The sequence below is a fragment of the Vulpes lagopus genome, chromosome 15 (assembly GCF_018345385.1).
Source record: "Vulpes lagopus strain Blue_001 chromosome 15, ASM1834538v1, whole genome shotgun sequence".
NCBI lineage: Eukaryota > Metazoa > Chordata > Mammalia > Carnivora > Canidae > Vulpes > Vulpes lagopus.
In genome coordinates, this window is record NC_054838.1 from 16,402,419 (window position 1) to 16,420,158 (window position 17,740).

The 17,740-nt window shown below is 41.8% G+C and overlaps 1 protein-coding gene and 1 pseudogene across 3 annotated transcripts in view; one reads left to right on the top strand and one right to left on the bottom strand.

Annotated features, from left to right (window-relative positions):
• Positions 1-17,740, top strand: part of SBF2 (SET binding factor 2) — a 468,462-nt gene continuing 450,722 nt past the window's right edge. The window contains exon 1 of one of the 3 annotated variants that reach the window (XM_041730425.1): positions 1-234. In XM_041730425.1, the coding sequence (XP_041586359.1) occupies positions 180-234 (55 nt within the window). In that variant the 5' untranslated portion in view covers positions 1-179. The remainder of the gene's footprint in view (positions 235-17,740) is intronic. The other 2 variants (XM_041730423.1, XM_041730424.1) reach the window with 2 other exon arrangements.
• Positions 13,659-14,110, bottom strand: LOC121476419 (annotated as a pseudogene).

The following is a 17,740-nucleotide window of genomic DNA, read 5'->3' on the forward strand; positions in this document are numbered from 1 at the left end:
GGAGCGGGCGCTCCGCGCGGCGCAGGCGCACAGCGCGCCTCGGTTGTCAAACATGGCTGAAGGGCCCCCGCTGCCGCTACTGCTGCTGCAGGGAAAATGCTGAGCCCTCCCGGGCACGGCGGGCGGCGGCGGCGAGGGCGGCTACGGGCACCTGCTTCCCGGGCGCGGCGGCGGCGGCCATGGCCCGGCTGGCCGACTACTTCATCGTAGTAGGCTACGACCACGAGAAGCCAGGTAAGGGTGTGGGGCGGGCGCCGCCCCCAGGCCTCCCCGCCCCCGCCTCCCCCCCACTGCCCCCCCGTCCTCCCCGGCCGCCGGCCAGTGGGCTCTGCGGGGCTGGGCGTCGCGGCCGGGAGGCGGGGAGGGCCGGGCCGGGCCGGGCGGCGGCGGAGCTGGCCGTCGGGGTCCGGCCTTCTCGGCTGGGCTGAGCCTCGCGGTGGGCGTGAGGGAGCGACACGAGGGGAGGGGGAGGGGAGGAATCAACGTCGGCGGGGACCCGGGGCGGCCCGGCCGGCGCAGCTGGGGGCGTGTCTGGGTGCCGGGACCCTCGCGCTGGGGGAGGCCGGGTACCCGGGGCAGCGCCCGGAGGCCGGCGGGATTGGGCCGGGACCGCAGGGCTGGGGGGGCGGGAGCCGACTGTGCTAAGTTCCTCAGGGATGAACTTGTGCCCTGCATCCTGAGTGAGCGACGAGGGACGCAGGCGCCTGTCCTCTCCTTAAAGGAAACGCGGCGACCGTCCGGCGCTACCTCACCCCTGCGTTGTGGGGAGTCTGCCTCGTCCCCCCCCCCCCCCCCCCGTGAACGCGTGGTACCGGGGAGGGGGACAGGATCCTTGCACTCTTAAACATTTCTAGGAAATGCTCCCTGTTCTTTCAGGACGGATAGGACAGTCGTTTCAGTGTCTGAACACTATCTTTTAAGTAAGGACAGTTAGCCGATCGCTCGCTGAAAGTCTTGTTTCACGTTAAAGTGTGGATTAAAAAATTTTTTTTTTGGATTAAAAAGGTTTTTTTAAAAAAGTATTTATTTATTTATTTATTTATTTATTTATTTATTTATTTATTTATGATCTTCTTTATTTACTCATGAGAGAGAGGCAGAGACACAGGCAGAGGGAGAAGCAGGCTCCATGCAGGGAGCCCGATGCGGGACTCGATTCCCGTTCTCCAGGATCACGCCCTGGGCTGAAGGCAGGCGCTAAACCTCTGAGCCACCCGGGCTGCCCAAAAAGGGTCTTTTGGGTATAGGTGACACGCCGTGTTTAACGTGTGTTTTCATTATTTTAATTCATCACAGAACTTTATTCATAAGGAACAGTTTGTCGAATACATTGTATTTCAGTTTCGTCAAGGACTTCTGCAAATTGAGAAAATTCAGGGTTCGTGCACGTTTAACTTTGTACTTGCATTCCTTTATATGACTGTATAAAGCCGAGCATAATGTAATAAATTGAACTGGGAAGAAGCAGAAATGTTTCAGGGTAATTCTGGTTGCACATTTTTTTTTAAGAGTTTATTTATTCATGAGAGAGACACACACACACAGAGACAGAGAGGCATAGACACACGCAGAGGGTGAAGCAGGCTCCATGCAGGGAGCCTGACGTGGGATTCGATTCCGGGACTCCAGGATCACGCCCCAGGCCAAACGCGGCGCTAAACCGCTGAGCCACCCGGGTTGCCGTGCCCGGTTGCACATTTGTAGGGAATTTTAGATAGCAGCAGATAGTTCCTTCATCTTTCAGAGGAGATGCTGAGATTTTGTTTTGCCGATGGTTACAGCCATTTGTAGTGCTCAACTGTCCCTTTCCCTTTCACTATGACTCTTTCAATAACTTCCTTTAGTGAGAACCGTTTATATATTTTAATCTTTCGTTACTCACAACCTGATTGAGGTCGATTGTTAAGAGAAGGGCTTGGGCTGTATTTAAAGTATCTTCTGGCTCCAACATTTTCCTTTTTCCTAGTAATTTTGCGTAGTCTGGTGTCTTTTACCAAGATTAACAATATGAAGAAACACAGTTTATTTTTAATATTGTTTCATTTTTACCAACTTTCTTTTCTTTTCTTTTTATAAAAGATTTTACTGGGGGATCCCTGGGTGGCTCAGCGGTTTAGCGCCTGCCTTCGGCCCAGGGAGTGATCCTGGGGTCTTGGGATTGAGTCCCACATGAGCTCCCTGCATGGAGCCTGCTTCTCCCTCTGCCCGTGTCTCAGCCTCTCTCTCTCACTCTGTGTCTCTCATGAATAAATAAATAAAATCTTTATTTTATTTTTTAAATAACATCTTTAAAAAATATGTATCTTATTTATCTATTCATGAGAGACACAGAGAGGGGCAGAGACATAGGCAGAGAGAGAAATAGGCTCCCTGAGGGGCTTGCCATGCGGTACTCCATCCCAGGACTCTGGGATCAGGGCCTGAGCTGAACGCAGATGCTCAACTACTGAGCCACCCAGGCGCCCCTTGTTTTTTTTTTTTTCTTAAAACTGAAACAATCACAAACTTGCAGAAAACTTGCAAATGAAGTACAAAGAACTTTTTCTCCTGAACCATTTGAGAGGAAGATGCTGACCTGATGCCCTATTACCTCAGAATACTTTAGTATGCATTTTTTTACAAACAAGGATATTCTCCTACTTAATCACAATACAATTATCAAAATCAGGAAATTTGTATTGATAACAGTACTCCATCTAGTTTTCGACTGGTTCAGGCTTTGTGATTGTTAATCAACATTAACCATTAATCTTACTGCTGGTAAAAGGACCCTATTCAGAATTACATGTTGCTTTGTTGCTTTTACTTGTCTTCTCTCTGTAGTCTTCTTCATTCTGGAACAATTCCTCCATCTTCTTTTGACTTTCATAACCTTGACACTTGGGAAGATTACAGGGTAGTTATTTTGTAGAATGCCCCTCAATTTGGGATTATCTGTACAGGTTATGTACTTGGGTGAAATATCACAAAAGTGATACAGCCTATCAGGTGGTACACAATTTCAATTTATCTATCAGTGATTTTCATTTTGATTACTTGATATAAGCAATGCCTGCTAGTGTTCCTTGCTATAAAGTTAGTATGTATCTGTAGATAAATAATTTTGTGTGGAGTGCTTTGAAACTATGATAAGATCTTGTTCCTCATCTGACTAATGTATTCCTGTATTTCTATTTGTATGAATGTTTTTTTAGTGGATTATATTGTTACTATTTATTTTGATGTTTAGATTGTTCCTCGTTTGGCTAATGAGAGCCCATTAGGCTGGCTTTTTTTTTTTTTAAGATTTATTTAAAAAAATAAAGATTTATTTATTTACTTATTCATGATAGACATAGAGAGAGAGAGAGAGAGACAGAGACACAGGAGGAGGGAGAAGCAGGCTCCACGCCGGGAGCCCGCCGCGGGACCTGGGACTCGATCCCAGGACTCCAGGATCTCATCTCGCCCTGGGCCAAAGGCAGGCGCTAAACCGCTGAGCCACCCAGGGATCCCCATAGGCTGGCTTTTATGTCTTTTTGACGCGCCTCCATCATTCTTTGAGCATGTCTTTACTTTTTAGCGCAGATTTATTCTGTACTCTACCTGCCTTAGTCCTGCAGTTGGTTATTTCTCCGGACCCCTGCTTCCTTGGGAGGCCTGGATCCTTTTAGTGGAGAATGACATTTTTTTTTTTTAAAAGATTTTATTTATTTATTCATGAGAGACACAGAGAGAGGCAGAGACATAGGCAGAGGGAGAAGCAGCCTCTGCGCAGGGAGCCCGATGTGGGACTCAATCTTGGGACCACGGGATCATGACCTGAGCTGGAGGCAGATGCTCAACCGCTGAGCTACCTAGGCTTCCCGAGAATGACATTTTGAAGGTACAATCTCAGTGCTAGTATGTTTGTTGCTGTTGGGTTGTTAATTTTCCCAGACCCTTTTAATGGATGAAGTGGGGGAATACATAGATGTATGTGTACACACACACATGCACACAAACACACTTACATCTGTATTTATTTATCTGTACATATTTAAAAGGATGAGTTTGTGTGAATATTAGTGTTAGTATCTCCAATTTCAGTACAACACTCCAGTTCTTTTCATATTTGTAATACTCTCCTCTGATAGAAATCTGGCTTCCATTATCCTTAATATATTTACGTATTTGTTCAATCTTCTGTATTTAACCAAACTTTCATATTTGCTACACCCCCTCCTTTCCTTGATGCCCTTTTTCCTTCTGTTAATTCTTCATTCTATCCCTCCCACGCCCCTGCCCCTTTCAGAATCTAACAGCACATACCAGGATGTCCCAATACAGAAAGGATACTTTTTTCAACTGCTCTGACTCTGACTCCCCATGTTAGCTTTCTCACTATTTGTAGATATACTTCTCACCCCACTTAAGGCTCTGATATTCCACATTGGGCTGCTTTATTTATTTATTTATTTATTTATTTATTTATTTACGATTTTAGTTATTCATGAAAGACAAGAGAGAGAGCCAGGCAGAGGCAGAGGTTTTATTTATTTATTTTTTCATGAGAGACACACAGAGAGAGAGAGGCAGAGACACAGGCAGAGGGAGAAGCAGGTTCCATGCAGGGAGCCCGATGTGGGACTCGATTCTGGGACTGCGGGATCATGTCTTGAGCCAAAGGCAGACGCTCAATTGCTGAGCCACTCAGGCGTCCCTGTACTGCTTTAATGTGAAGACATCCTCTTCATTCTGTTCACATCAGTGTGCCATGCCAGGTTGCCCCTCTGTGTTGACACCTTCCTTTCAGTGCTTGGGCTGAACATGTTTGAATGATCCTTCCCGCATGGACTCCTTTCTTGGTTCACTTGGGTTCTTACAACTCCCACTCCACCCAAGGCTGACATGACTACGCACCATCCCACAGCAGGGGAAGGGAAGATTATTTTATTATTATTTATTATTTGTGGGGGGGGAGCAAAGGGGTGAGGAAGAGATCGAATCCTAAGTAGATTCCATACCCAGTGTTTGAGCCTGATGGAGGGCTCGATCTCACAATGCTGAGATCATGATCTGAGCTGAAATAAGGGCTTCACCCTCTGCCTGTATCTCTGCCTCTCTCTCTCTCTCTGTGTCTCTCATGAATAAATGAATAAAATCTTAAAAAAAAAAAAGAATCAGATACCTAATTGACTAAGCCACACAGGTGACTTTTTATTCTTTTAATAACTCTACTCCACACATGAAGCTTGAACTCAAAACTCCAAGATCAAGAGTTGTATGCTTTACTGACTAAAGCTAGTTAGCTATCCCAGGGAAGATTATTATTATTATTCTTCTTTAAAAGACTTTATTTATTTATTTGTTTATTCATTCATTCATTCATTCATTCATTCATTCATTCATGTGGGGAGCCCGACATGGGACTCTATCCCTGGTCCCCAAGATTACACTCTGGGCTGAAGGTGGTGCTAAACCACTGAGCCACCCAGGGTGCCCAGAAGATTATTTTTTTAAGTAACAAAATTCGAAAGCTTTTATAAATCATACAATCTATATAGTAAAAATGTATGATTTTGTTATAACTTTTTTACTTGGGATAATTTTCTTTAGTCACATTTATTGGAGTATAATTTGTATGTAATAAATTTACCTTCTTTTAAAAATATTTTATTTTTTTTAGCCATTCTAGTGGATATGTAGTGGTATCTCTTATGATTTTGATTTGTATCTTCCTGGTTACTAATGATATTAGTGACCTTTTCATATACTTAACTGCATTTGAATATTTTTAATAAAGTCTCATCAAATTTTTGTTCTTTTCTATAAGATTGTTTAGCTTATTATTATTAAGGTGTTTTTTAAAAAAATTTCAAATACAGAGCTACTGGGGTGGCTCCATCAGTTAAGCATCTCACTCTTTAAAAAAAAGTACAATTTATTTATTTGAGAGAGAGAGAAAAAGAGCACACACAGGGGAAGGGGTAGAAGGAGAGGGAGAGGGGAAGCAGATACCCCACCGAGTGGGCTTGATCCCATGACCCTGAGATCATGTCCTGAGTGGAAACTAAGAGTTGGTCACTCAACTGATAGAACTACCCAGGTACCCCAAGCATGGGACTCTTGATCTCAGCTCAGGTCTTTTCTTTTTTTTTTTTAAGATTTTATTTCTTATTCGTGCACGCACAGGCAAGAGAGAGAGAGAAGCAGAGAGAGAGAGAGAGAGAGAAGCAGAGAGGCGGAGATGCAGGCCCCATTCAGGGAGCCTGATGCTGGACTCGAACCCAGGACTCCATGCCCTGGGCCAAAGGCAGGCTCAGCTCAGATCTTGATGTCAGGGTTGTGAGTTCAAGCCCCATCTTGGGCTTCACACTTGAGTGTGATACATTTCGAATGCAAGTCTTTATTAGGTGGTTTGCAAATAATTCCTTTAAATCTGTGATTTTTCCTTTTCATTTTCTTAACAGTATCTTTTGAAGAACAGATATTTTACTTTGGGATAATTTTTTAGATATTTGAATACTTTTATATCTTCAGTTGTAGCCTTTGAGTAGTCCTTTTTATGTAAAGCCCTCTGTAAAAATTTATTGGAAGAAAATCCACTGAATCTGTGTACTTTGAATTGTAAGTGAAGAATAAACCTAGTTGATTCTGTAAATTTTTATTATAAAGCTTTCTTTGAAAGTTAGTATGATTTTATTACCTAAATCTCTAAAAGCTAATCAGATTATGATAATATGATGCTGAATACCACAGTATTCCTGGAATTAATCAGTGTACTTTATATTTGTTCCTAAACTATGTTTTCAATTAGTAATACTTTTCAGTTGAATTTTTTCATATATCTATGTTAAAATTGGATTGAAAGACAAAAATCCTTGTCTTTTGAAAAATTGCCTTTACAAACTGGAGAAAATAATCCATACTATTTGAATTGTATACAAAGAAGAGTGCTGGGCATATCGTAGATGTTTAATAAAGATGTGTTGAAAGAATACACGATTGCTGAAAATATAAAAAGCAATAAGAAAGTGTGGTTATAAAAGAATATCGAGAAATTTTTATGGTGATAGAACTATTTTGTATCTTGACTAGGTGGTGGATACATGAACCTACATTTGTGATAAATTGCCTAGAAGTAAATAAACACACACACACACATCTGAATAAATAGAGTTAAAATTGGGGGATTCTGAATAAGAAACTAGATTGTAGGACGTCTGGGTGGCTCAGTGTAAGTGTCTACGTTAGTCTCAGGACATGATCCTGGGTCGGGGATCGAGTCCCACATCAGGCTCCCTGTGAGGAGCCTGCTTCTCCCTCTGCCTATGTCTCTGCCTCTCTCTGTGTCCCTCATGAATAAGTAAATAAAATCTAAAAAAAAAAAAATAGATTGTATTAATATTGTATTAATCTTGGTGTTGATATTGTACTGTGATTTTACAAGATGTTATCATTGGCAGAAACTAGGTAAAGAGAAATGGAATTATTTTTTACAATGATCTCAAAATGAAAAACTTAATTTAGAGAAGCTATAAGATAGGAGTGCCTGACTGGCTCTGTCAATAGAATATGTGACTCTTGGGATCCCTGGGTGGCGCAGTGGTTTGGCGCCTGCCTTTGGCCCAGGGCGCGATCCTGGAGACCCGGAATCGAATCCCACGTCGGGCTCCCGGTGCATGGAGCCTGCTTCTCCCTCTGCCTATGTCTCTGCCTCTCTCTCTCTCTTTAACTATCATTAAAAAAAAAAAAAACATTTAAAAAGAATATGTGACTCTTGATATCAGGGTCATGAGTTCAAGCCCCGCATTGGATGTGGAGCCTACTTAAAATAATAAATAAATAAGCTATGAGATAAAAAGATATTCATGGTATTCTTACTTTTTCCTTAATGTTTCCTTAATGACATAGGAAAAATTATTGTATAAAATTTCAGGAAAATATCATGAGCCTCAGTGGGTGAATTATTACATTTTATAGGTATATCAATTTAACTTTATCATTTAACTTTATTTTTGGATATTTAATGGGTTTCCAGTTTTTTTTTTTTTTAATTTTTATTTATTTATGATAGTCAGAGAGAGAGAGAGAGAGGCAGAGACATAGGCAGAGGGAGAAGCAGGCTCCATGCACCGGAAGCCCGACGTGGGATTCGATCCCAGGTTTCCAGGATCGCGCCCTGGGCCAAAGGCAGGCGCTAAACCACTGTGCCACCCAGGGATCCCATGTGTTTCCAGTTTTGTGTTCTTATAATAATACACTGTCATGCTGAGGAGAACATACCTGGAAAACCACTGATTTTTATGACAGTTTGATTTTGATAATTTGAAAGTTTGCATATGACTGCATACTATTTAGGAAATTAGAAATATCATTTGTTTTTAAGAGATGAAGTTATTTAGTGAATTCTTTTTTTTAATATTAAAATATTTTAAAGATTTTATTTATTTATTTGAGAGAGTGAGAGAGAGGATCACACCCTGAGCCAAAGGCAGACGCTCAGCCACTGAGCCACCCAGGTGTCCCTTTTTAAAGATTTTATTTATTTATTTGAGAGAGTGAGAGAGAGAGAGAGCAAGCAAGCAAGCAAGCAAGCAAGCAAGCGTGTGAGAGTGAGCATGAGCAGAAGAGAGGGAGGGGAAGAGGAAGAAGGAGAAGCAGGTTCCCCGCTGATCAGGGCTCCTTCCTGGGACTCTAGGATCATGACCTGAGTTGAAGGCGCATACTTAACCGCTTAACTGACTGAGCCACCCAGCCTGCCAACTAACTTCATTTTTCTTTTTGTTTTTACTTTCTTCTACTTTTACTGAGATTTGTCCAAGAAAAATTGATAGTGACTGCATGGGTTAAATCCCTTCTATGACTTTACTTTTATCTTTATTATTATTATTTTTTTTTAATTCATGAGAGACACAGGGAGAGAGGCAGAGACATAGGAGACATAGGCAGAGGGAGAAGCAGGCTCCATGCAGGAAGCCTGATGTGGGACTCGATCCCAGGGCCCTGGAATCATGCCCTGAGCCAAAGGCAGATGCTCAGTTGCTGAGCCACCCAGGCATCCCTTTTACTTTTTTTTTTTTTACTTGAATATCTTTTTTTATTTTTTTATTTTTTTTAAGTTGGCTCCACAGCCAATGTGGAGCTTGAACTCATGACCTTGAAGTCAAGAGTCACATGCTCTACTGACTGAACCATCCTAGGTAGCCCTCTTTTTGTTTTTTTGCTGTCTATTTTTTTTTAATGATGTTTTTAATCTGTTTTTTAAAATTTTTATTTATTTATGATAGTCACACACAGAGAGAGAGAGAGAGAGAGGCAGAGACACAGGCAGAGGGAGAAGCAGGCTCCATGTACTGGGAGCCCGACGTGGGATTCGATCTCGGGTCTCCAGGATCGTGCCCTGGGCCAAAGGCAGGCGCTAAACCGCTGCGCCACCCAGGGATCCCTTTTTTGCTGTCTTTTAATACATTTAGAGTTTAATCCATCTATCTAGATAGTATTTAACCTTTAGTCAAGTATCTTAATCATTTGAAATTCTTGTATTCTTTCGTTTGAACCCGTGTAAGTATATTAGAGAAAGATTTGCAGTACTTAGGTATTTGTTTAGGCAGTGTGAGTGAAATAAGCTAAGAGGTAAACCTAATGGACAATACCTGAAATATAGTTTGAGACATTATAAAAATTGATAATTCATGGGCAGCCCTGGTGGTATAGCAGTTTAGTGCCGCCTGCTGCTGGGGGTGTGATCCTGGAGACCTGGATCTAGTCCCACATTGGGCTCCCTGCGTGGAGCCTGCTTCTCCCTCCACCTGTGTCTCTGCCTTTCTTTCTTTCTTTCTTTCTTTCTTTCTTTCTTTCTTTCTCTCTCTCTCTCTCTCTCTCTCTCTCTGTCTCTATGAATAAATAAATAAATAGAATCTTAAAAAAATTGACAACTCATTATTATTATTATTTAAAGATTTATTTATTCATGAGAGACAGAGGCAGAGACATAGGCAAAGGAAGAAAGAAGCAGGCTCCCTGTGGGGAGTCCGCTACGGGACTTGATCCCAGGACCCCGGGATCATACCTGGAGCTGACAGCAGATTCTCAACCACTGAGTCATTCAGGTGCCCTGATAATTCATTATCATTGAACCATTGTAATTCATACTCAGCCTGGGTTCCTTCTCTTTTCCCATTCTGTATTGAAGTACAGTAGTTGAGATTTTTTGGTTGCTGTTTATTGCTAGCTGTCAAGACCATTTGGGATTCGTTGATTTGACAAGTATTTATTGCTTTTCAGGCATCATGCTAAGTGCTAGAACAAAAACAAATGAATAAATGTAAGATGCTGTCCCTACCTTAGCCATTACTGGAGACAATCTTGAAATAAATAATGATAAATGAAGAAGATGGATTCACTTTACTATAAAAGAAAGTGAAAACTTCTTATGAGAGGTGATGTTTAAGCCAAGTTATTTAAGATGAATAAGCACTGCCATGTGGAAAAGAGGGTAAAGGAGATTAAAGACAGATAGAAGAACATGTAAATATGTGAATGGTTCCAGGAATGGCGAAAAATATACTGTAGATGAGAATTGAAGTGAATTTTGCTAGAGTGGGTTCAGATAAGATTATGAAAAGTTATGTATATCAGATAAGATTATGAAAAGTTATGTATGTCAGGCTATGGAATTTGGCCTTAACTCTGTAGACAGTGGGATCTATTAAAAAATGGGGGTCTTCGGGCACCTGGGTGGCTCATTTGGTGAAGTGTCTGCCTTTGGCTCAGGTTGTGATTTTGGGGTTCTGGGATGGTGATCTCGGGGTCCTAGGATCGAGTTCCGTGTTGGGCTCCCTTATTCAGTGGGGAACTTGCTTTTCCCTCTGCCTCTGCCCCTCCCCCTGCTTGTGCGTGTACACATTCTCTGTCAAATACATAAAATCTTAAAAAAAGAAAAAGAAAAGAAAAAAATGGGGGGCGGTTCTTGAAAAGCAAGAAACAACATAGAAGTGTGACCTAAATGGCAACGGATTGGAGGGAGAAAGACCAAGGTGAGCAAACTTCAGGAGCTTTTACAGTGAGAATGGAAAGTATGGAGTCTAGAGAAATTTAAAAGCTCAAATTAGCAAAATTTATTTATTTATTTATTTTTTTAAATTTATTTATTTATGATAGTCACAGAGAGAGAGAGAGGCAGAGACACAGGCAGAGGGAGAAGCAGGCTCCATGCACCGGGAGCCCGATGCGGGACTCGATCCCGGGTCTCCAAGATCGCGCCCTGGGCCAAAGGCAGGTGCCAAACTGCTGCGCCACCCAGGGATCCCCAAATTAGCAAAATTTAATAATGAAATGGGATAAAGGAGGGATAAAGGAGGAAGAGTTGTTGAGGGTAACAAAGTTTCTTCCCTAGTTAATTGAGTGAGTATTGATTCTATGAATGTAAATAGGGAATTCAGAAGAACAAATAAGTTTGGGTGCAGGAAAGAAATGCTGAGCTTAGTTTTGGATATGGAGATTAAAGGTGCTTGCCTGTAATCAAGGTAGAGATGTCATTTAGGTGTCTAGATGTATGGGTCAGGAGGTAAGAGAAGTGAAAATTAGAGATTTAATTTGACAATTACCAATATCCAACTGATTGTTAGATATATTATTATTATTATTTTTTTAATTTTTATTTATTTATGATAGGAACACAGTGAGAGAGAGAGGCAGAGACACAGGCAGAGGGAGAAGCAGGCTCCATGCACCGGGAGCCTGACGTGGGATTCGATCCCAGATCTCCAGGATCTCACCCTGGGCCAAAGGCAGGCGCCAAACCGCTGCGCCACCCAGGGATCCCTGATTGTTAGATATAAAGAAAAAATGAGATTGTTGAGGAAGTGTGTATAGAATGAAAAGGAGGGGCCTAAGAATTGAGCCCAGGGAAAATTCAATATTTAAGGGGTAGATAGAGCAGTAATAGCCAGGAGTGGTCAGAGGTATTGCAAGAGAACCAAGATAATGTGATATCATGGAAACCTTGCATGTAGAGAATTTTGAGGAGGAGGAAATGATGAATGTCAAAAACTCTGAAGATGTCATGTATAATGAGGACTAACAATAGTGTCTTAGTCCATTTGGGTTGCTGTAACAAATTACCATAAACTGAGTGGCTTAAACAACAAACATTTATTTCTCTCAGTTCTGGAGGTTGTGAAGTCCACGATCAAGGCCCTAGCTGATTCAGATTTTGTGAGGGCTGGCTTCCTGGCTTATAGAGAATGGTCTTTCCATCATGTCCTCACATGGTGGAAGGGGCAAGGGAAGTCTCTGGGGCCTGTTTTATAAGGGCATTAATCTCACTCAGAATCCTTAGGACGTAGTCACCTCCAAATACCTTCACTTTGGCTCTACCTCCAAATGCTAGCACATTGAGGATTAGATTTCAATATATGAATTTTGGGGTACACAAACAGTCTATGGCAAATAGGCTCATGGACTTGATAATAAGGATAGTGACTTTAGAACATTATCATAGAGTTGTGGGAGGCCAAAGCCAGTTTGATAAATGCATGTCCTAGGTCATATGCTGTATATGCCCCACAGAGTCCTATTTATTTTATTTCTTTTTAGAAGCTCACTATGACCTGACTCCCCTGGCTTGTGGGAAGTGGAAAGAGGAGTCAGAAGTGATGTCAAAAATTCCAAACATGAAAGTCTGGGATACTTGTGATAGAAAATATTTTACTCTTAACATTTATTTGTCTTTGTGGTCTTGTAAGATGATGGGGTTTTATTTACTTTAATAGCCATCCCTCTTCAGAAAGAGGGACAGATAGGGGCTGGGCACTAAGAGTTGAGAGTCATTAGAATAGAGCTATCACACTGAATACCACCAGAAAGTTGGTATAGAGTAGAAGAATAGAGGACCAAGGACTGAGTTTTGGGAAATTTATTGCTAGAAGAGTAGAAAATAAAAGAAGGCATAGAAGAAGGGTTGGAGAGTTTAGGAGAGATATTTAGTTTTCCTCAGGACCTATTCTCCTAGAGGGTTATAGAACCCCTGGTTTTTCATTAGTCATGTGGCCATGTAGAAGAGGGACTATTTTCGAGTTTTGTTTCTTTCCTGTTTTTTTTCCTCTCACTTTCAATTTTCTTTCTTTTTTTAAAAATATTTTATTTATTCATGAGAGACACACACAGACACACAGAGGGGCTGAGACACAGGCAGAGGGAGAAGCAGGCTCCATGCAGGGAGCCTGATGCAGGATTCAATCCCAGGACTCCAGGATCATGCCCTGGACTGAAGGCAGGTGCTAAACCACTGAGCCACCTAGGGATCCCAGCATCTTTTATTTATACCTGTTTTCCACCCACGATTTCAGCATTGACAAAACTTTGATGTTACCTAGAAACATGGTCATAACATTCATGTACAACTCAAAGTGTAGCTAAAAACAAGTGTCACATTTTCTATTATTTCTAAAAGAAAAATAAGTTCGGTAGAAAATGTGCTCATATTTGTTTTTAATTAATGCTTTGTCATCTTTTCTGTTTGATTTTAATCTGAACAAATAATGATACCATTTTTATTACTCAGTAAGCATGAATGTTAGTTGAAGTAGTTTTTAAAAAACAGTAGTTTAAGTCCCCAAACATCTAAAGCTGGACTGATTTAATTTGTACAGTTAAACTGAAATAATGTTTTCTAAAGGCTATCCTTTTTTAAAGGTATTTTATTTATTTATTAATGAGAGAGAGAGAGAGAGAGAGTCAGAGACATAGGCAGAGGGAGAAGCAGGCTCCCTCCCTTTTTTTTTTTTTTAACAATAAGATATTTTGTACAATTACCCACTGCTGGATTTGACTTAGGCGGGACAGAGAGTATCTCTGCCTTCCTGATTTATTTCAGCCCCTGAAGTTATTGTAGATTAACATAATGGCCCCCAGGAAGGTGATATATTCTTGAAACTTCACCGCTTGATCCTTGTTCTGGTCCAGGTCCCCCATCACCTTTGCAATGTCAGCATCCTGCAGCGTCAGGCCAGTAGGGAATTCTTTCTGGGTCAGCTCCTTCAGCTCCTTCTTGGTCAGGATGTTCTTGTCACCTTCCCTGCCTGAGTTCTTGTGGGTGGAAGATGGCCACAAGAAGGCCAGTGGCCTGATCCAGGGGGCAAGCCATGGCTGGGTGCTGGGCTCAACAGGCAGCTATGAGAATGTTGTCAAGGGAGTGTTAAGGATCTCCTGTCACTTTCTTTTTACTCCCTTGTGTGATGAGTCTGCTTTTTTTTTTTTTTTTTTTTTACTAATGATTAAACAGTAATTAGTTACCAAAGCATCTGGTTAAAAAAAATCCAATCAAAACAGCAAAACTGGTCTCTCCTGTAGACCAGTTGTCTCCTGGTCACATGTTATGTGAGGCTCACTAGGGATTGTTTATTTTTTAAAATATTTTATTTATTTATTTGACACACACAGAGAATGCACACAAACAAGGGGAGCAGCAGGCAGAGGGAGAGGGAGAAGCAGATTTCCCACTGAGCAGAGAGCCCGACATGGGGCTTGATCCCAGGACTCTGGGATCATGACCTGAGCTGAATGCAAATGCTTAATCGACTGACCTAAGCACCCTGGGATTGTTTATTTTTAATGGGCAATTTTAGAGAAATGGTGTGATGAAATCACCATTTTGCCAAGAGTTATTTGTGTTTGTCGATCATGAGGTTTGAAGCTATTGAAGAAATTATTTGAAGATTTAAGGAAATTTTGTGAGTAGCTAATGGCACATAAGTAACCCTCAGCTATGGTGAACTACTTGGTATTCTCTTTAAAGAATCAATATGGTTTCTTTGACTTTGCAATTGCTACTCTTGTTATCTGTCTGATTTTAGCCATCCTACTGGGTGTGAAGTGGTATACTATTGATATTTTTAAAATAAATATTTATTTGAGAGAGAGAGCGTGTGAGAGAGAGCACATGAGCCAGGGAAGGGGCAGAGAAGCAGACTCCTCACTGAGCAGGGAGCCTGACTTGGAACTGGATCCTAGGACTCTCGGATCATGACCTGATCCAAAGGCAGTCGCCTAACTGACTGAGCCACCCAGGAGCCCTGTTTTTTTTTTTTTTTTTATATTTTATTTATTTATTCATTAGAGAGAGAGAGAGAGAGAGAGAGAGGCAGAGACACAGGCAGAGGGAGAAGCAGGCTCCATGCCAGGAGCCCGACGTGGGACTCGATCCCGGGATTCCAGGATTGCGCCCTGGGCCAAAGGCGGGTGCCAAACCGCTGAGCCACCCAGGGATCTCCTATTTTTTTTTTTTTAATAAAGATTTTATTTATTTATTTGAGAGATAGAGTAAGAGAGAATGTGAAGTGGTGTACTACTGACATTTGAACAGATGGTTTTCTTGAGATTTTTGTGTGCATTTATAAGTATCATTTTTTCCAGCGTGATTTCTTTCTTTTTTTCATTATTATTATCATTTTTTTAAAGATTCTTATTTATTTATTCATGAGAGACACACAGAGAGAGAGGCAGAGACACAGGTAGAGGGAGAAGCAGGCTCCATGCAGGGAGCCTGATGTGGGGACTCGATCCTTGGACTCCAGGATCACGCCCTGGGCCGAAGGCAGTGCTAAACCACTGAGCCACCCGGGCTGCCCTTTTTTTTTAAAGATTTTATTTATTTATTCATGAGAGACACACACACACAGAGAGAGAGGTTGAGACACAGGCAGAGGGAGAAGCAGGCTTCACGCAAGGAGCCTGATGTGGGACTTGATCCTGGGTCCCCAGGATCACACCCTGGGCTGCAGGCGGTGCTAAACCCTGCGCCACCAGGGCTGCCCCCCCCCTTTTTCTCTTTTTTAAATTGAAGTATAATTGATATACAATATCCCATTAGTGTCAGATACATCATACTGATTTGATGTTTTCATATACTATGAAGTGATTCCCACGGAAAGTCTAGTTACCATCTGTCACCATACAAATGTTACTATTAATATAAATATATTTTTCCCTATGTCATATATTATAAGTTTTATTTTACTTATCATAAAACAAATTATAAATCTATTCATTTATGAATTATGCAGTCTGTGTGGGTTTTTTGTTTGTTTTTGTTTTTTGTTTTTTGTAAGTAGGCTCCACTCCCAGTGTGGAACCCAATGTGAGACCTGAACTCATGATGCTAAGATAAAGAGTCTGACACTTGACAAACTGACAGGTGCCCCTGCTGTGTTTTTATTTTGTTTTATTTTTTAAGGATTTTATTTATTTATTCATGAGACAGAGAGTGAGAGAGAGAAAGAGAGAGAGAGGCAGAGACACAGGCAGAGCGAGAAGCAGGCTGCATGCAGGGAGCCCGATGTGGGACGCGATCCCAGGTCTCCAAGATCACCCTCCAGGCTAAAGGCGACATTAAATTGCTGAGTCACCGGGGCTGCCCAATGAATTAATTCTTTAATTTTTTAATTTTTTAATTTTTTTAATTTATGATAGTCACACACACACACACAGAGAGAGAGAGAGAGAGAGAGAGAGGCAGAGACATAGGCAGAGGGAGAAGCAGGCTCCATGCACCGGGACTGCGCCACCCCAGGGATCCCTAATTCTTGTAAATTATTTAAAAATTGTCTGGCACACCACATGAAAAAATGCTCAGTATCACTTGGCATCATGGAAATACAGATCAGGGGGATCCCTGGGTGGCTTAGCGGGTTAGCACCTGCCTTTGGCCCAGGGTATGATCCTGGAGTCCCGGGATCGAGTTCCACCTCGGGCTCCCTGCATGGAGCCTGTTTCTCCCTCTGCCTGTGTCTCTGCCTCTCTCTCTGTGTCTCTCATGAATAAATAAATAAAATCTTAAAAAAATAAAAAAAAGGAAATACAGATCAAAACCATAGTGAGATAGCACCTCACACCAGTCAGATTGGCTAAAATTAACAAGTCAGGAAACAACAGATGTTAGCAAAGATATGGAGGAAGGGGAACCTTCTTACACTGTTGGTGGGAATGCAAACTGGTACGACCACTCTAGAAGAAAATATGGAGGTTCCTCAAAAAGTTGAAAATAGAACTACCCTAGGGCCCAGCAACTGTACTACCAGGTATTTATCCTTTGGATTTGAAGTGAGCACCTGCACCCCTGTTTATAGCAGCGATGTCTGCATTAGCCAAACTATGGAAAGAGCCTAGATGTCCATCAACAGATGAATGGATTAAGATGTGGTATATATACCAGAGGAATATTGCTCAGCCATCAAAAAAATGAAATCTTATAATTTGCAATGAGATGGATGGAACTAGAGGGTATTAGAGAAACCCTAATAGATGGATGGTACTAGAGGGTAGCCAGAGAAAGACAATATGGTTTTACTCAAATGTGGAATTTAAGAAACAGAACAGATGAACAGGGGATCCCTGGGTGGCTCAGCGGTTTGGCGCCTGCCTTTGGCCTAGGGTGCGATCCTGGAGTCCTGGGATCGAGTCCCGCGTCGGGCTCCTGGCATGGAGCCTGCTATCCCTCTGCCTCTCTCTCTCTCTCTCTCCTCTGTGTCTATCATAAATAAATAAATAAATCTTAAAAAAAAAAAAAAAGAACAGATGAACATAGGGGAAGGGAGGGAAAAATAAAATAAGATAAAATCAGAGAGAGACAAACATAAGAGATTCTTTTTTAAAAAATTTCTTTTAAAAGACTTTATTTAGGGATCCCTGGGTGGCGCAGCGGTTTCGCGCCTGCCTTTGGCCCAGGGCGTGATCCTGGAGACCCGGGATCGAATCCCACGTCGGGCTCCCGGTGCAT